The sequence below is a fragment of the Peromyscus leucopus genome, chromosome 8b (genome assembly GCF_004664715.2).
Source record: "Peromyscus leucopus breed LL Stock chromosome 8b, UCI_PerLeu_2.1, whole genome shotgun sequence".
Taxonomy (NCBI): domain Eukaryota; kingdom Metazoa; phylum Chordata; class Mammalia; order Rodentia; family Cricetidae; genus Peromyscus; species Peromyscus leucopus.
Window position 1 is genome coordinate 61,897,503 of NC_051086.1, and position 12,170 is coordinate 61,909,672.

Below are 12,170 nucleotides of genomic sequence, written 5' to 3' on the forward strand. Positions count from 1 at the left end.
AGTGTTCTTCTAACCCCATCATCCACACAACAAACCAGGCAGTGATCTGCAGCTACCTTTATTTGGACCAGACATACAAGTCAGACAGTAATAACCACAGCCATGTGGCTTGTGTGGAAAAACAGCACTGCTGAGCACCCACCAGTCTTGTTTCTGGGGGAGAGCACGGGGAGAGCAGACACACACTGGGACAGCCACTCTGGAGAGCAGGGAGGACCAGGCAGAGAGGGGGACAAAGCTGTCTGCTAGGGAGCCCAGTGGTGTGAGACGTCAGAGTTGGGAAGTACCAGTACTAGCAGGGTAACCGGAAGACAGGGTGCCCTGTGAGTGGCCACCTTCCACCGTAAACTATCTCTGGCACAGACTTGTGCTACAGTATCTTTCTCCCAGAGGTGGAGGCACAGGCAGGAAACCATGGTAGTTTTTCATGGATGTTAAGGAGACAGAATTTGTGACATTCAAGTGGCCTGAAACACCCATTGCTCATCTGTTGACTAGTGATCAGCTATAGAGGCCGAGTTGAGGATTTAGTTAGGTATGTGCATTCTAGGTCAGGAGCTAACCGGCTTCTTGTCTGCCCGTTTTTTAGCAATGCTGTGGCAGAACTTGGGCACCATTTTGTTGGTCCCCATTCCTGCTGATGGCCTGTTCAGTCCTTGGAAGGTGGGGGCTTGGCATGGTTCGGGCCACTCTCTTGTTCTTGTGCACTATACTGTTGGTGTTTCAAATGCTGCTGAAACATGGCTTCACAGCAGTTTTTCTTGTAGTGTCCAAAAGGCAGCTGTGCTGTGGGATCTCCCCTGCCGGGCTAGTGGCTGTGCCTTATTTTTTCTTTCTTTTCTCCTCATACTTGTAGTAAGGGTTCCGCAACATGAACAGGAAGAGTATAAGGGGGATTATTAAGTAGGGGGCATAGACACCTATAAGGGTTAGTCGTTCACGGAAATTCTTGGGTCTTTGTCCTTTGAAAGCAGCATCTTTGGAGAAATCCTCCAGTAGAAATGTACAGAGGATCGGAATTAAAGTTGTTATCGTATGGACTGCATAGATGATTGCAGGGATTCGGATCCACCGGCAGCTTCCTGAAGCAGAGGAAGAAAAAAGACAATTAGGTTAAAGTCGGGTCGGGGGATTCCCAGGGTGTCTGGGACACACTCTATCCCATCCCTGCATGTCTGCTCCCTCTCAGCTTGATGGTTCTGCCTCCTCTTGATGGAAAGTCAGACTGCACACATGAAAAACTGGATGTGTTATACCGCTCAACAGGCAAGCATATGTGACAGCTAGGACCCACCCAGCTCACTCAGGGTGAGGACTGGCGTACAGCTCAGGAAACAGGAGCAGCAAAACAGCTGGCCAGTCTGATCTAAAACACAGCAGGAGGGGACCCTGCCCCAGCACTCAGAAAGGATCCACATAGGGGCCAGGCGGTGGTGGCGCACGCCTTTAATCCCAGCTCTCGGGAGGCAGAGCCAGGTGGATCTCTGAGTTCAAGGCCAGCCTAGACTACAGAGTGAGTTCCAGGAAAGGCGCAAAGCTACACAGAGAAACCCTGTCTCGAAAAACCAAAAAAAAAAAAAAAAAAAAAAAAAAAAAAAGGATCCACATAGGCAAGGGTGCTCAGCTGGATCCTGGGCCTAGAAGATGCTAGTGGGAAGTAAGCTTTCCTACTCTATGAGTTTAGTTTCCAAGGATGGACATGGCTACTTCATAAAGGCATGTAGACATAATTTTTTTTTTTATTTTAAAAAACTTTTTTTTTTTTTTTTGAGATAGGGTTTCTCTCTGTAGCTTTGGAGCCTGTCCTGGAACTCACTCTGTAAACCAGGCTGCCCTCAAACTCAGAGATCTCTGGGATTAAAGACATGCGCCACTATCGCCCGGCAAAACTTATTTTCTGGCTGAGTGTTTTGCCTACATTTATGTTGTGTGCAGTGTCCCTCAAGGCCAGAAGAGGGTGTTGGATCTTCTAGAACTGGAATTACAGACAGTTGTGAGCTGCCATGTGGGTGTTGGAAACCAAACCCAGGTCCTTTAGAAGAGCAGCCAGTGTTTTTAACTGCTCAGCCATCTCTTCAGCCTCTCCATCAATCCAGGAATAATTTTTAAATGAGAAATTAAGCTCTTCAGGGATTGGCTCGATGCTTCGAGCTTATAAGACAATATACTGTCCTAAGTGGAGGCAGGCCACAGGTAAAGAAACTGTACGTGTATATGGTGGTTAAAAGGAACAAGCTTCTCCTTGGCCTCAGGTTTCACACCATGAGAGACGTCTAAGTAACTGAGGCAGCCCAGCTTACAGGACATGAGCTGAGCCACATTTAATGTCCCTGTGACATCTATGCTAGTGGAGACCAGATCCTTCAAGCTACAGGGGTTCACTCCTCCAAGAGATTTCTGAGCAAAACTCACATTTCCCACACTACTGACCTTTGAAGAAGGCGTATGCTGCAATGGGGAAGAAGGGCAGCTGGAACACAAGCTCACAGAACACGAAGGACTTGAACCACACTGGGGGGGCCTGCATCAGAGGATCTTTGAACTCCTTAGAGTACCACCGCAGCAGATTGCTGAACTGGAAAAAGACAGGGTCCTGGTGAGTACTGCCACGCAGCCTGCGCAGATTCAGTGGCTCCAGTGAACCAAGATCCCCAGCCAAGAGTCCCCCTGTGCAGCCCTGGTGGCAGCGGTATCATACCCAGCTGGCTCTCATGACATCTAGACCAGTGGTTCTCACCTTCCTAACACTGACACTTTAACAGAGTTCCTCATACTGTGGTGACCCCCAACCATAACATTATTTTGTTGCTACTTCATACTGTAATTTTGCTACTGTTACAAAATCATAATGTAAACATCTGATATGCAGGATATCTGATATTCAACCCCTGTGAAAGTCATTTTACATGCCTCCCCAAAGGGGTTGTGACCCACAAGCTGAGAAACTGGCCTAGGTGGTCATTAATAAAAACTTACTAGTCATAATTCCCATGTTACCTTCTCTGCACAGTAAGCTTTCATGGGCTCTTCCAATCTAGTCTTAGTGCTGCTGTGCATTTGTTCCTAACTCTGTGATAGCACAAACCTAGGTATGTTACTGAGGAGCTGTGGTAACTGCCACTTAGGATGCTTTTCAGGATGTTTACTAAGTGAAAATGACATTCTGCTAACATTTCTTGATAAGGAAATGAAAACCTATCCTGACGTTTTCCTTTTCACAAATGTACATCTAGATTCCTCAAATACAGAAATTAGTTGAATTTTCTTGGGGGCTGAGGTTGAGGGCAGAAGAGAAGTAAATCTAACCTCTGTGGAGACATTTCTATCCTAATATTACAAATAAATTTACTTTCATTCACTATCTTCAATCTTTTTTTCTTTAGAAGACCAGCTGGGTATTGGAACTACCCCAAGTACACAGCATCAAGGTTCTGGCAAGGCCTGAGTCTGCAGTCTGGGAATAGCTCCAGCCTCACACTTGAAATCAACCTAACAGATCAAACTATGCAGGTCCACGCTGACTGGTTACAGACAGCAAGAGGCGGGAACCTGCAGCTGCCCCCTCTGCCGGAGAGGAGCCAGAAGCCTAGGGGCCTGGAGGCTACTGCCAAAGGCCTGTGAGACTCAGCATCCTGAGCAAGGTCATCTGCAGCTGTATGTCTGGGCTATATGAGGTCTTGTCTCAAAAAGGAAGCAAATTAAAGTGACAAAACATAGCTTGGAAATAACACGAATGCACCTTCAAAGGTGCAACTCCAGGGTGTTTATCCTACATGGGAAACCTAGGGCGATTTTTTGTGTTAATTTCTAATCAAAAGATAAAGGGTGTGGTAGCACCTGGCAATCCCAGCACTTGGGAAGTGGAGGAAGGAGGATCAGGAGTTCAAGGCCAGCCTAGTTGGAGGCTAGGTCTGGGCTACAGCCCTGTCTCCAAAACAAATAAAAAACCCAAGCAACAGCAAAGACAGGCTAGCTACTGTGGAACAGAGGTCCTTACCACGAGAGCTTTTAAGCAAGTGCCCAGAAACACTGTTGTGCTGGAGTCACAGACATCAGCACGCACAGCTTTCCGATGTGAAACTGGATTCTTGGCAATACCCTCTGCGTCCTCCTGAGCACTTTTCAGGGCAGTAAGTGAAGGTTAAGTCAGCCCCCCCCCCCCCCCTCAGGACACTACTTCCTCATCTGTAAATTGAGCAAGTTAGACTAAATGGTTCTTTCCTTGTGCATTTTTTCTTTCTTTTTTTTTTTTTTTTTGGTTTTTTGAGAGCAGGGTCTCTTGTAACTGAGACTGGCCTTGACCTCCTGATCCTGTTTCTCAGGTGTTGGGATTACAGATGTGCACTACCACACACAGCCTTACATCACTACTTGCTTGGCAAGATTCACTTCAGAGTCCAGTGTTGACAGGCAATTCTGCCCATTTGAATGTCACCAAACAGTCTGCAGGTCTAGACAGATGTGCAGGACTGCAGTGCTGACAGACAGGGTAGGAGCAGTCTAGACAGATGTGCAGGACTGCAGGGCTGACAGGCAGGGAAGAGCGGCAAAGCTGACAACCCCACTCCCAGTCAGCTGGAGCCCACAGGGCCCTGCCACCTGCCTGGTGCCAGAAGAGCCTGGACAACGAGTGGCCAAGACAAGCGGAGGGCCTGCGAGGGCAGGAGCTGGGGGCAAAGGGCCCGGCTCTGGGCAAGGCCTGGACACCAGCACACTATTTCTCCATCTAATGAGACAGTGCTGATGCCCCTCAGCTGCGTTCAGATGCAGTCAATTCATACATGTGGCCTGCAGACAGTGGCTAGCACACAGGAAGGCCTGTGTGTGGTAGCTGGTTAGTCCACACCCAAAGATACTCCAGTTTAACACGACCAAATCTAAGCATGCAACTGCTCGGCATTTAAGTGCTGCACCCCAGGGTTTAAAAGAAAAAAAATTTCTATTTACACTACACCCTACCTGGAACACGTGGTCTTTCTGAACTGGTCTGCTACTGAATCCTGCAGAACCTCATTTAAGATTAGGATAGACTGCTTTTAGATCTACGGGCTCACACATTTCTCTTATTTTCACAGAACTGGTTCACTCATTTGCAAGAGATTTCTACAAGATGCTTCCTTTCCTTTCTGTTTGAACCCAAGCTCAGGTCTTTAACTATTTCATAATGGTTTTTAGCCCACGTGATTTGATTCAAACAAAGTTAAGTTTGCAAATTTCGGCCCAACCACTGAGGCCTTCCACATTTTTAGGGAAAACCCCTAGATGAAAAGTTTTAGCTTTTTATAATTGTTCTTTTGGGGGTGTGAATTTGGGCTTCACTGTTTGTTTTAGAGACAGTCTTGCTATGTAGCTTAGGTTGGCCTTGAGCTCAGTCATCTTTATCTCATAGCCTCCTGAGTGCCACCAAACCGGTTCTAAATTCAGGTATCATTCAAGACAAGAGGGAGCAGGGTATAGACCTTCCGCGGCAGGGGGCCCAGGTGTATGCCTTTACTAACCAACAATACAGACACAGTTTTTGGTCAGGACATTAAAAAGGCAGGGCCAGCACGATGGTTCTGTGGCTAAAGTGCTTGGTGCCCAAACCTGATGACCGAATCCACTATCCAGAACTCCTATAAAGATGGAAGATGAGAACTGACCCTACAAATTGTCCCGTGACCTCCACATAGGCATGGTAGCCTGTGCTCACACACACAATGATGGATAAAGTTTCAAAAAAGGCAGGAGAGGGGACAGAGCTAAAGGGCCAGACAGGAAAGCCAGCACCCATGACTCATGACCCATGCTACATCCCTAGCCTGAAAGCTGATAAAGGTTCATCAGATCCAATATGAGATTGGGCACAGTGACAATAAGCCTTAAATCAAGCATTTGGGAGGCAGAGGCAGGAAAATTCTGTGAGTTCAAGGCCAGCCAGGTCTAGATATTGAGTTACAGGACAGCCAGAGCTACACAGTGAGACACTGTCTCGAAAAACAAAAATAAAATAAATTTTAACTGGTGGTCTGTATAGGGCTGATCATATTTTAGTTGTCTGGGGAGTGGTGAGCAGGATGAGGACTAGCAGTCAGGAAAAAAAAACAAGAGCTGTCAGGGAAGCGGAGGCAGCTTTTGAGTAGGGAGACCCTATCTCAAAAAGCCATCACTCTGGCGGTTCATGCCTGGAAACCTTGTACAGCTCACAGTGAATGCTTTGGGTCTGAGGCTAGCCTGCGCTAGCATGAGATAACCTCTCTCTCTCTTTTTTCTTGCTTTTTTTTTCTTTTTTTCAATACAAGGTTCTTCTGTGTAGCCCCGGCTGTCTTTGAACTCCCTGAATGCTGGGATTAAGGGCATGTTGTCGCCACCTTTGTGGATAACCCTTTCCAAAAAAAAAATAAAATAAAATAAAATAAAATAAAAACAAGTGCTGAGGACAGTGCTGAGCAAAGCCCTGGGTTTTATCTACACTGCTACCAAACCCCGAAGAAACGGCCATAGGTGGCGCCCTTTCTTCAGGCTGATAGCTAGTGCAGCTCTGACGGCCTCTTAGGTTCTCAGGCCCTTCTGTGGCAGCAGACTGACGGCACTCAAAGGTATCATGTCCTTACCATGCCTAACAGGCCCACAGATGTGTTAGTCAAAGGGATCTTGTCCGGGGTTACATGGCGGGCCTTAAATGTATTACACGTGGCCTTAGAAAAGACGGGGGTTTGTGAACACGGATGAAGTAGCACTCTGACGGCTGACCGGCGGAGCCGGAAGTGAAAGGGCCACAAGCAGAGGTCAAGGGTTAGCGCTCAGTGGCTAGACTGCATGGCAAGTGTGCCCTCGGCTCTGCAAAACAAGCCCCGAGACACGGGCAGCGTCACAAAGCTCCAAGGTGCAAGGCGCACATCCCCCTTACAGCCTGGGACCACCATTTTAAACTCTAACCTCCAGACAGCCGAAGAGCACATCCCGGGCAGAGTAAGCCATTTTAACAGCGCGTTAGAGCAGTGATACAAAACGACACGACTTGGATACAGACACACAGAGTGTTTCTTGGTGCTGGGATTTGAACTCCGGGCCTCATGCTTGCTGGGCAAATGTTTTCACCAAGGAGCCACACCGTAACCCCACAATTTATCTTTGAGTTTACTGTCTAACCTATTCTTTCAGAGCTGTGGCTGCGGTAACCCTAGTTACTGCCCTCCTGCAAGGTACTCAATCAACTGTTACTTTAAGGGAAAAAGAAGTTGGAGCCATAGAGCCCTGAACATGCCAAGATACTCAGGCAGTTCTTGGAAAAGCCAAGTGCTCTTGCTACATACTACCTACAGTTTTCCCATGGAAGAGGTCAAAGGCCTTTCTAGTTATGTGGTTCCACAAACAAACCAGAGACTTAAGGGGATGGGGGTGACTCTGCTGATTGTGTCCCTCCTAACCTTGGGTGAGTGGCAACTTCCAGTGATGGAAGCTACACAGACTCCCCTCTCAGAGGACACAAGGTACATGCAATTTTGCAGACACCATTGAGAATTCGTGGATTTCAGATTAACAACTGCCTTGCAAAGAAGAAACATTTAAAGAGCATTTCAGGGGCAAAAATCAAACCTTTTGGTTGTTCCTTTCTTTCTCTCTCTCTCTCTCTCTCTCTCTCTCTCTCTCTCTCTCTCTCTCTCTCTCTCTCTCTCTTTCTTTCTTCAAGACAGGGTTTCTCTGTGTAGCCCTGGCTATCCTGGAACTCACTCTGTAGACCAGGTTGGCCTCGAATTCAGAGATCCTTCTGCCTCTGTGCGCCACTACCGCCCAGCAGACTAAATCTTTAGGTGGATAAATCAGTCTACCTGCAGTTTGGAGAAGCATGCAGCAATTCCCTGGAAGGTTACAGATTCAGATAAAGCGGGGAGACCCCTCAAGTCTGGGCCAAAGGATGCAGCTCACCTCCAACCCAATTCAAATAGCCTACCTGAAAAGGCATTTCCTCACCTCTCCTGAAGCTAGATCCAGACCCAGGAGTGATGTATGAATACCACGCAGACTAACCAAGGGCAAAACCCTTCAGACAGGCTTGATTCTACTCGGGTTTTTTTCCTCTAGGGGTTACACTGGACTTTTAAAGCCCATCCAAACACAACTTGAACAAAACCCAACAGGTGACAGACTGGTTCACCCAGGCAACTTCCCTCAGCCACCGGCCGGAGTTGGAACAGTGGGAGCGAAACACACCCAGAGGGCAAAAGGTTTGCAAAGGTTTGGCGACTAAATGTAGCTCGAACCCAGGATCGCCCGAGTGCTAGGCATGCACCCTACCACTGGGCTGAGCGGTACAAAGCGCTGGTCTTTGGCTTGTCAGACCCAGCCTGGGCCCACGTCAGGCACCGAGCCCACGGAAACCGCGACGGCCACGTGGGGACCCCCGGGCCCTCACCTCCTGCGGGTACAGTTCGGGCGGCAGCACCACCTGCAGGTCGATGAACAGCGTGACGGGGATGTGCGAGACAAAGTAGAGGCCCAGCAGCCACTCGACGCAGCGCCTGGCGGCCGCAGCCCCCATCTTCCGTCCCGTCGGTTGGGATGCGGCTGACACGCCTGCGCCCGGAGCCCGCGACGTGGGAAGAAGCCCGGCGCCCGCGCTCTGGGCCGCGAGGGCCCGCCCCCGGTCTACGCAAGCCGCGCCCATTGGCCGAAGGGACACAGGAGCGGCGCGCGAGTGGGCGGTGGCCCCAGGGGCCCCGCCCATTGCCTGCCCCGGCTATAGTTTGAGCGACGGCTTCCCAACTGTTCCCATTGGCTGCTGGTCGCGCCGCGCGACGGGGCGGGGCTCGAGCCATCCACGTCGGCGGGTTCGCGTGCGTGGTGGTGTTCCCTGTGCCGCGTATCTTTCGTTTAGTTGGGTTCTGTTCCGGATCCGGATCTGCGGCCCGTGGAGCTCCCCACGCAGTGACGGTGCCGGAGCGCCGCGAGACTGGCCTTCGTGCTGGCTCCAAAACCACGAATAACGAGCTTCTATCCTGGTCCCTGCCAGGCTTGGGACAAGATGGGGGGCTGCGGTTCACTGAGAAGAGGGGGCACGGGGAGTGGGTTCAAAGGAAATTCAGTTTGGGCTTGCAGACACTGAGCGAGGTTAGGACTTGGGTGTTGCTCAGTGGTAGCGCACTTGCCCAGCGCTCAAGAAGTCCTGGGTTGTTTCACCTGCACGATTTGAAACAGACTCTTTCCTTCCTCCCCCGCAAAAAAAGTGCTGGCAATGGTGGACCTCAATGAGGTCTAGGCCAGCCTGGTCTACGTAGGAGTTACAGGCCAGCCAGGGACAGAGACCCTATCTCAAGCCAAAACAAACAGACCTTGAGTGGGCTGCAGCACCTGGGGGAGCACGCCTAACCGGCAGTTGGAGGAACCTGGCTGACTCGATTTGTAAGACAGCGATCTAAGGGTAGAGAGCAAAGTGCATGTAAGATGTCTTACAGAAGCTCCAACCTCGGGGGCCATGGGAGGAGGCGGCCATGGGAGGAGGCGACAGGAGAATGTGGTCACAGGGAGGAGTGGAGCGGCCGCATCGCAGGTGCCTTCGCAGGCACCGTATGGCTGTAGAGCAGTGTGAATCAGGAGGTGGGGAATGGAGTCTGGGAGTGCAGACAGCTGGTCATGAAGGGGTGGAGAGATGGACTCCAACTTGTCCTCTTTCTTTTCTATTTATTTTTTGAGACAGCCTCTCACTACGTGGCCCTGCTTGGCCTGCAACTGGCTGTGTAGACCAGGCTAGTATGGACCTCCCAGAGCTCCACCCTGCCTCTACCTACCAAGTTCTGGGATTCAAGTCTATTGGCACCATGCCCACCCCAGCATGGCCATTTCAATGAAGGGGACGACGGTGTTTAAATGAGCTGGACTGTGGTGGCACACGCCTTTGATCCCAGCTCTTGGGAGGCAGAGGCAGGTGTATTTCCCTGAGTTCCAGGACAGCCTGGACAGTCAAAGCTGTACACAGGGAAACCCTGCCTCAAAAGACACAAAACATGTTTAAATGGGTTCAAAGTTTCTGCCCCCAGAGTAGGAAGAGAGGGCAGAGGTTAGGATTAGGCCAGGTAGTCTGTGAGCCCCAAGGGTTGGCAATGTGGAAGTGGGTGGCCCTTGACTTGAAGACTCCAGTCTCCTAGACTGCTCCCGTGTGGGGTCTGCTCAGGAAAATGATGTTGGATGCACCAGGGAGGAGGTGGTCAGGAAGATAAAGGTGATCTGAAGAAGGTGGACCAGCGTGGCTGAAGTGATCCAGTGTGGGACCCAAGGAGGGTAGGGAGAGATGAGGCCATGGGCGCTGGGGACTGGGAGAAAGTCGAGAGGCAAATGGCTTAGCCCTGCTGAGCAGCCAGCCGGCCAGGAGTCTGGGATGTTCTGCCTTTAGAGGGAAGGTCTTTGGAGATGTGGCCTATGGACCAAGTACCCAGTGCCACAAGGCACTAACAGGGACGTGGGTGAGGGCAGAGATGTGGCCTTGGGGAGCAGGAAGGTTGATGACCTGGCATCAAGTAATGTGGGAAAATGAACAGCCTGTGTTGGGGGGAAGCGAAGGCCCAGACAAAGCCAGGTGCCAGTTTCTGAGGTGACTGCTGAGGGGGTGGAGGACAGGGAGGAGGGTGGAGAGAGAACACAGCGGCCTGCAAGGTCTGAGTAGCTGACTGCTGGAGCCCGTTTAGGCTTTACCCAGCAGATCCGCATAGAGGATGATTAGGACCACGGGCCGGAGTGCAGGTGTCTGAGATGGTCTGCACTTGGCTGTGCTGGGGGAGGAGGTCTTTTGCTCCACCCCTTGGCATTCCTTTAAAAACCCTGGGGCAGAGCCAGTCAGGGCCCGATGGATTAGGATCCAGGCCCTCTTGAGGCTATCCTGTATTTTCTGTCTTATTCTTCCCCCCTCTATACTTCTAACTAATACTTCCTGCTGCTTCTACTCAAGAGCACTCTGGGGAAATGTGGGGGTGAGGGACGGCCCCCCACAGATGACCATTTGAGAACAGGATTCCTCTCAGGTTGGCTTGCCTAGGCCCTCGGGGTCAGAGAATGAACGTTCAATATCCAGAACCTTTTAGAGATGCTCCAAAGTAGTTTTTCTAAAACAAAACAAACGAACCCAAGACAAAACAAAAGGCCAACACCAAAGGAACTTCAGGCCACCTGAGGAGAGTCTGTCTGAAGAAAGGCTTTCAGGAAAAGCTGTTGCCTGTCCTCAGCTCAGGCCTCTTCCACGTGAACAGCCTCCTTCCATCTCCAAACCATCTATGTGGATGTGAAGTCCTTGGAGGGCCCAACACCTCGTGAGGAAACAGACTCAGTGTTTGTCCAGGTCACGACGTGCAAGGCAAGAGTGGCACCTGCCTCCTGCCCAGACTCATCATGGTGGGAGTGGTCTTTAGTTCAGGCCTTCCCTCCCTCCCTTCTCCACAAGAGTCCTCTCCAGACCAGGCCCAGGAAAGGCCTGGCCAGGTTGGGGTCACTGTGCCCAGCTATATTCAGAAAAGGGACTGGCACAATGTGCTCTCTTCCCAACACTCAGAATAGCCCTGAGGAGTGGCCCCACCCTGTAAAGTGTGAGGAGTGCAGACCCCTGTACCCCGTCCCAACTGTGGCTTCCAGCTTCCGGTTTCTGCCCAGGGAACATGGCAAGTGAGCAGCTGTCTGTGTAACAAACCCAGCCAAGTTTGTTATCTACAGATAAAGGTTTCGAGGCCAAGGCTTCCAGCCGAAGGCCCTTCGTCTAAAGTATCACCCCACCCCAGCCATGGTCTGGTTTTAATTTTAGTGGGAGAGCAGAGGTTCTTTTTCCTTATTATTTTTTTAATTTTTGTTTGTTTTTTGAAATAGGGTCTCTTTATGTAGCCCAGGCTGTCCTGAAGTTCACACTGCAGACCAGGCTGGCCTCCAACTCACAGAGATCCACCTGCCTCTGCCTCCCGAGTGCTGGGATTAAAGGCACATCACACCTGGCTTTTTTTTTTTTTTTTAATTTTTGAATTAAAAGGTTTGTTTTTTAAAATGTATTTTTTTCCTTTTTTAAAAAATTTATTTTACAATACCATTCAGTTCTACATATCAGCCATGGGTTCCCCTATTCTCCCCCCTCCCACCCCCCCTTACCCACCTCCTCCAGGACAAGTCCTCCCCCGAGGACTGCGATCAACCTGGTAGACTCAGTCCAGGCAGGTCCA

General features: G+C 50.3%; 1 protein-coding gene across 1 annotated transcript; it reads right to left on the minus strand.

Annotated features, from left to right (window-relative positions):
- Positions 1–42: 42 nt before the first annotated feature.
- Positions 43–8,596, minus strand: Tmem97 (transmembrane protein 97). The gene is made up of 3 exons (XM_028866894.2): positions 8,396–8,596; positions 2,431–2,575; positions 43–1,082 (listed from the first exon to the last, which is right to left on the minus strand). The coding sequence occupies exons 1-3, from the start codon at positions 8,519–8,521 to the stop codon at positions 823–825; spliced, it is 531 nt and encodes a 176-aa protein (XP_028722727.1). The 5' UTR covers positions 8,522–8,596; the 3' UTR covers positions 43–822.
- Positions 8,597–12,170: the final 3,574 nt, after the last annotated feature.

What these genes read in the sequence shown, in the direction of transcription:
- Tmem97 (XM_028866894.2), bottom strand. Translation starts at nt 8,521, where the DNA reads ATGGGGGCTGCGGCCGCCAGGCGCTGCGTCGAGTGGCTGCTGGGCCTC. An exon ending in CCGAACTGTACCCGCAGGAG is followed by an intron (nt 2,576 to 8,395) that starts GTGAGGGCCCGG and finishes GTCTTTTTCCAG; the next exon opens with TTCAGCAATCTGCTGCGGTG. An exon ending in AGCATACGCCTTCTTCAAAG is followed by an intron (nt 1,083 to 2,430) that starts GTCAGTAGTGTG and finishes CCTCTGCTTCAG; the next exon opens with GAAGCTGCCGGTGGATCCGA.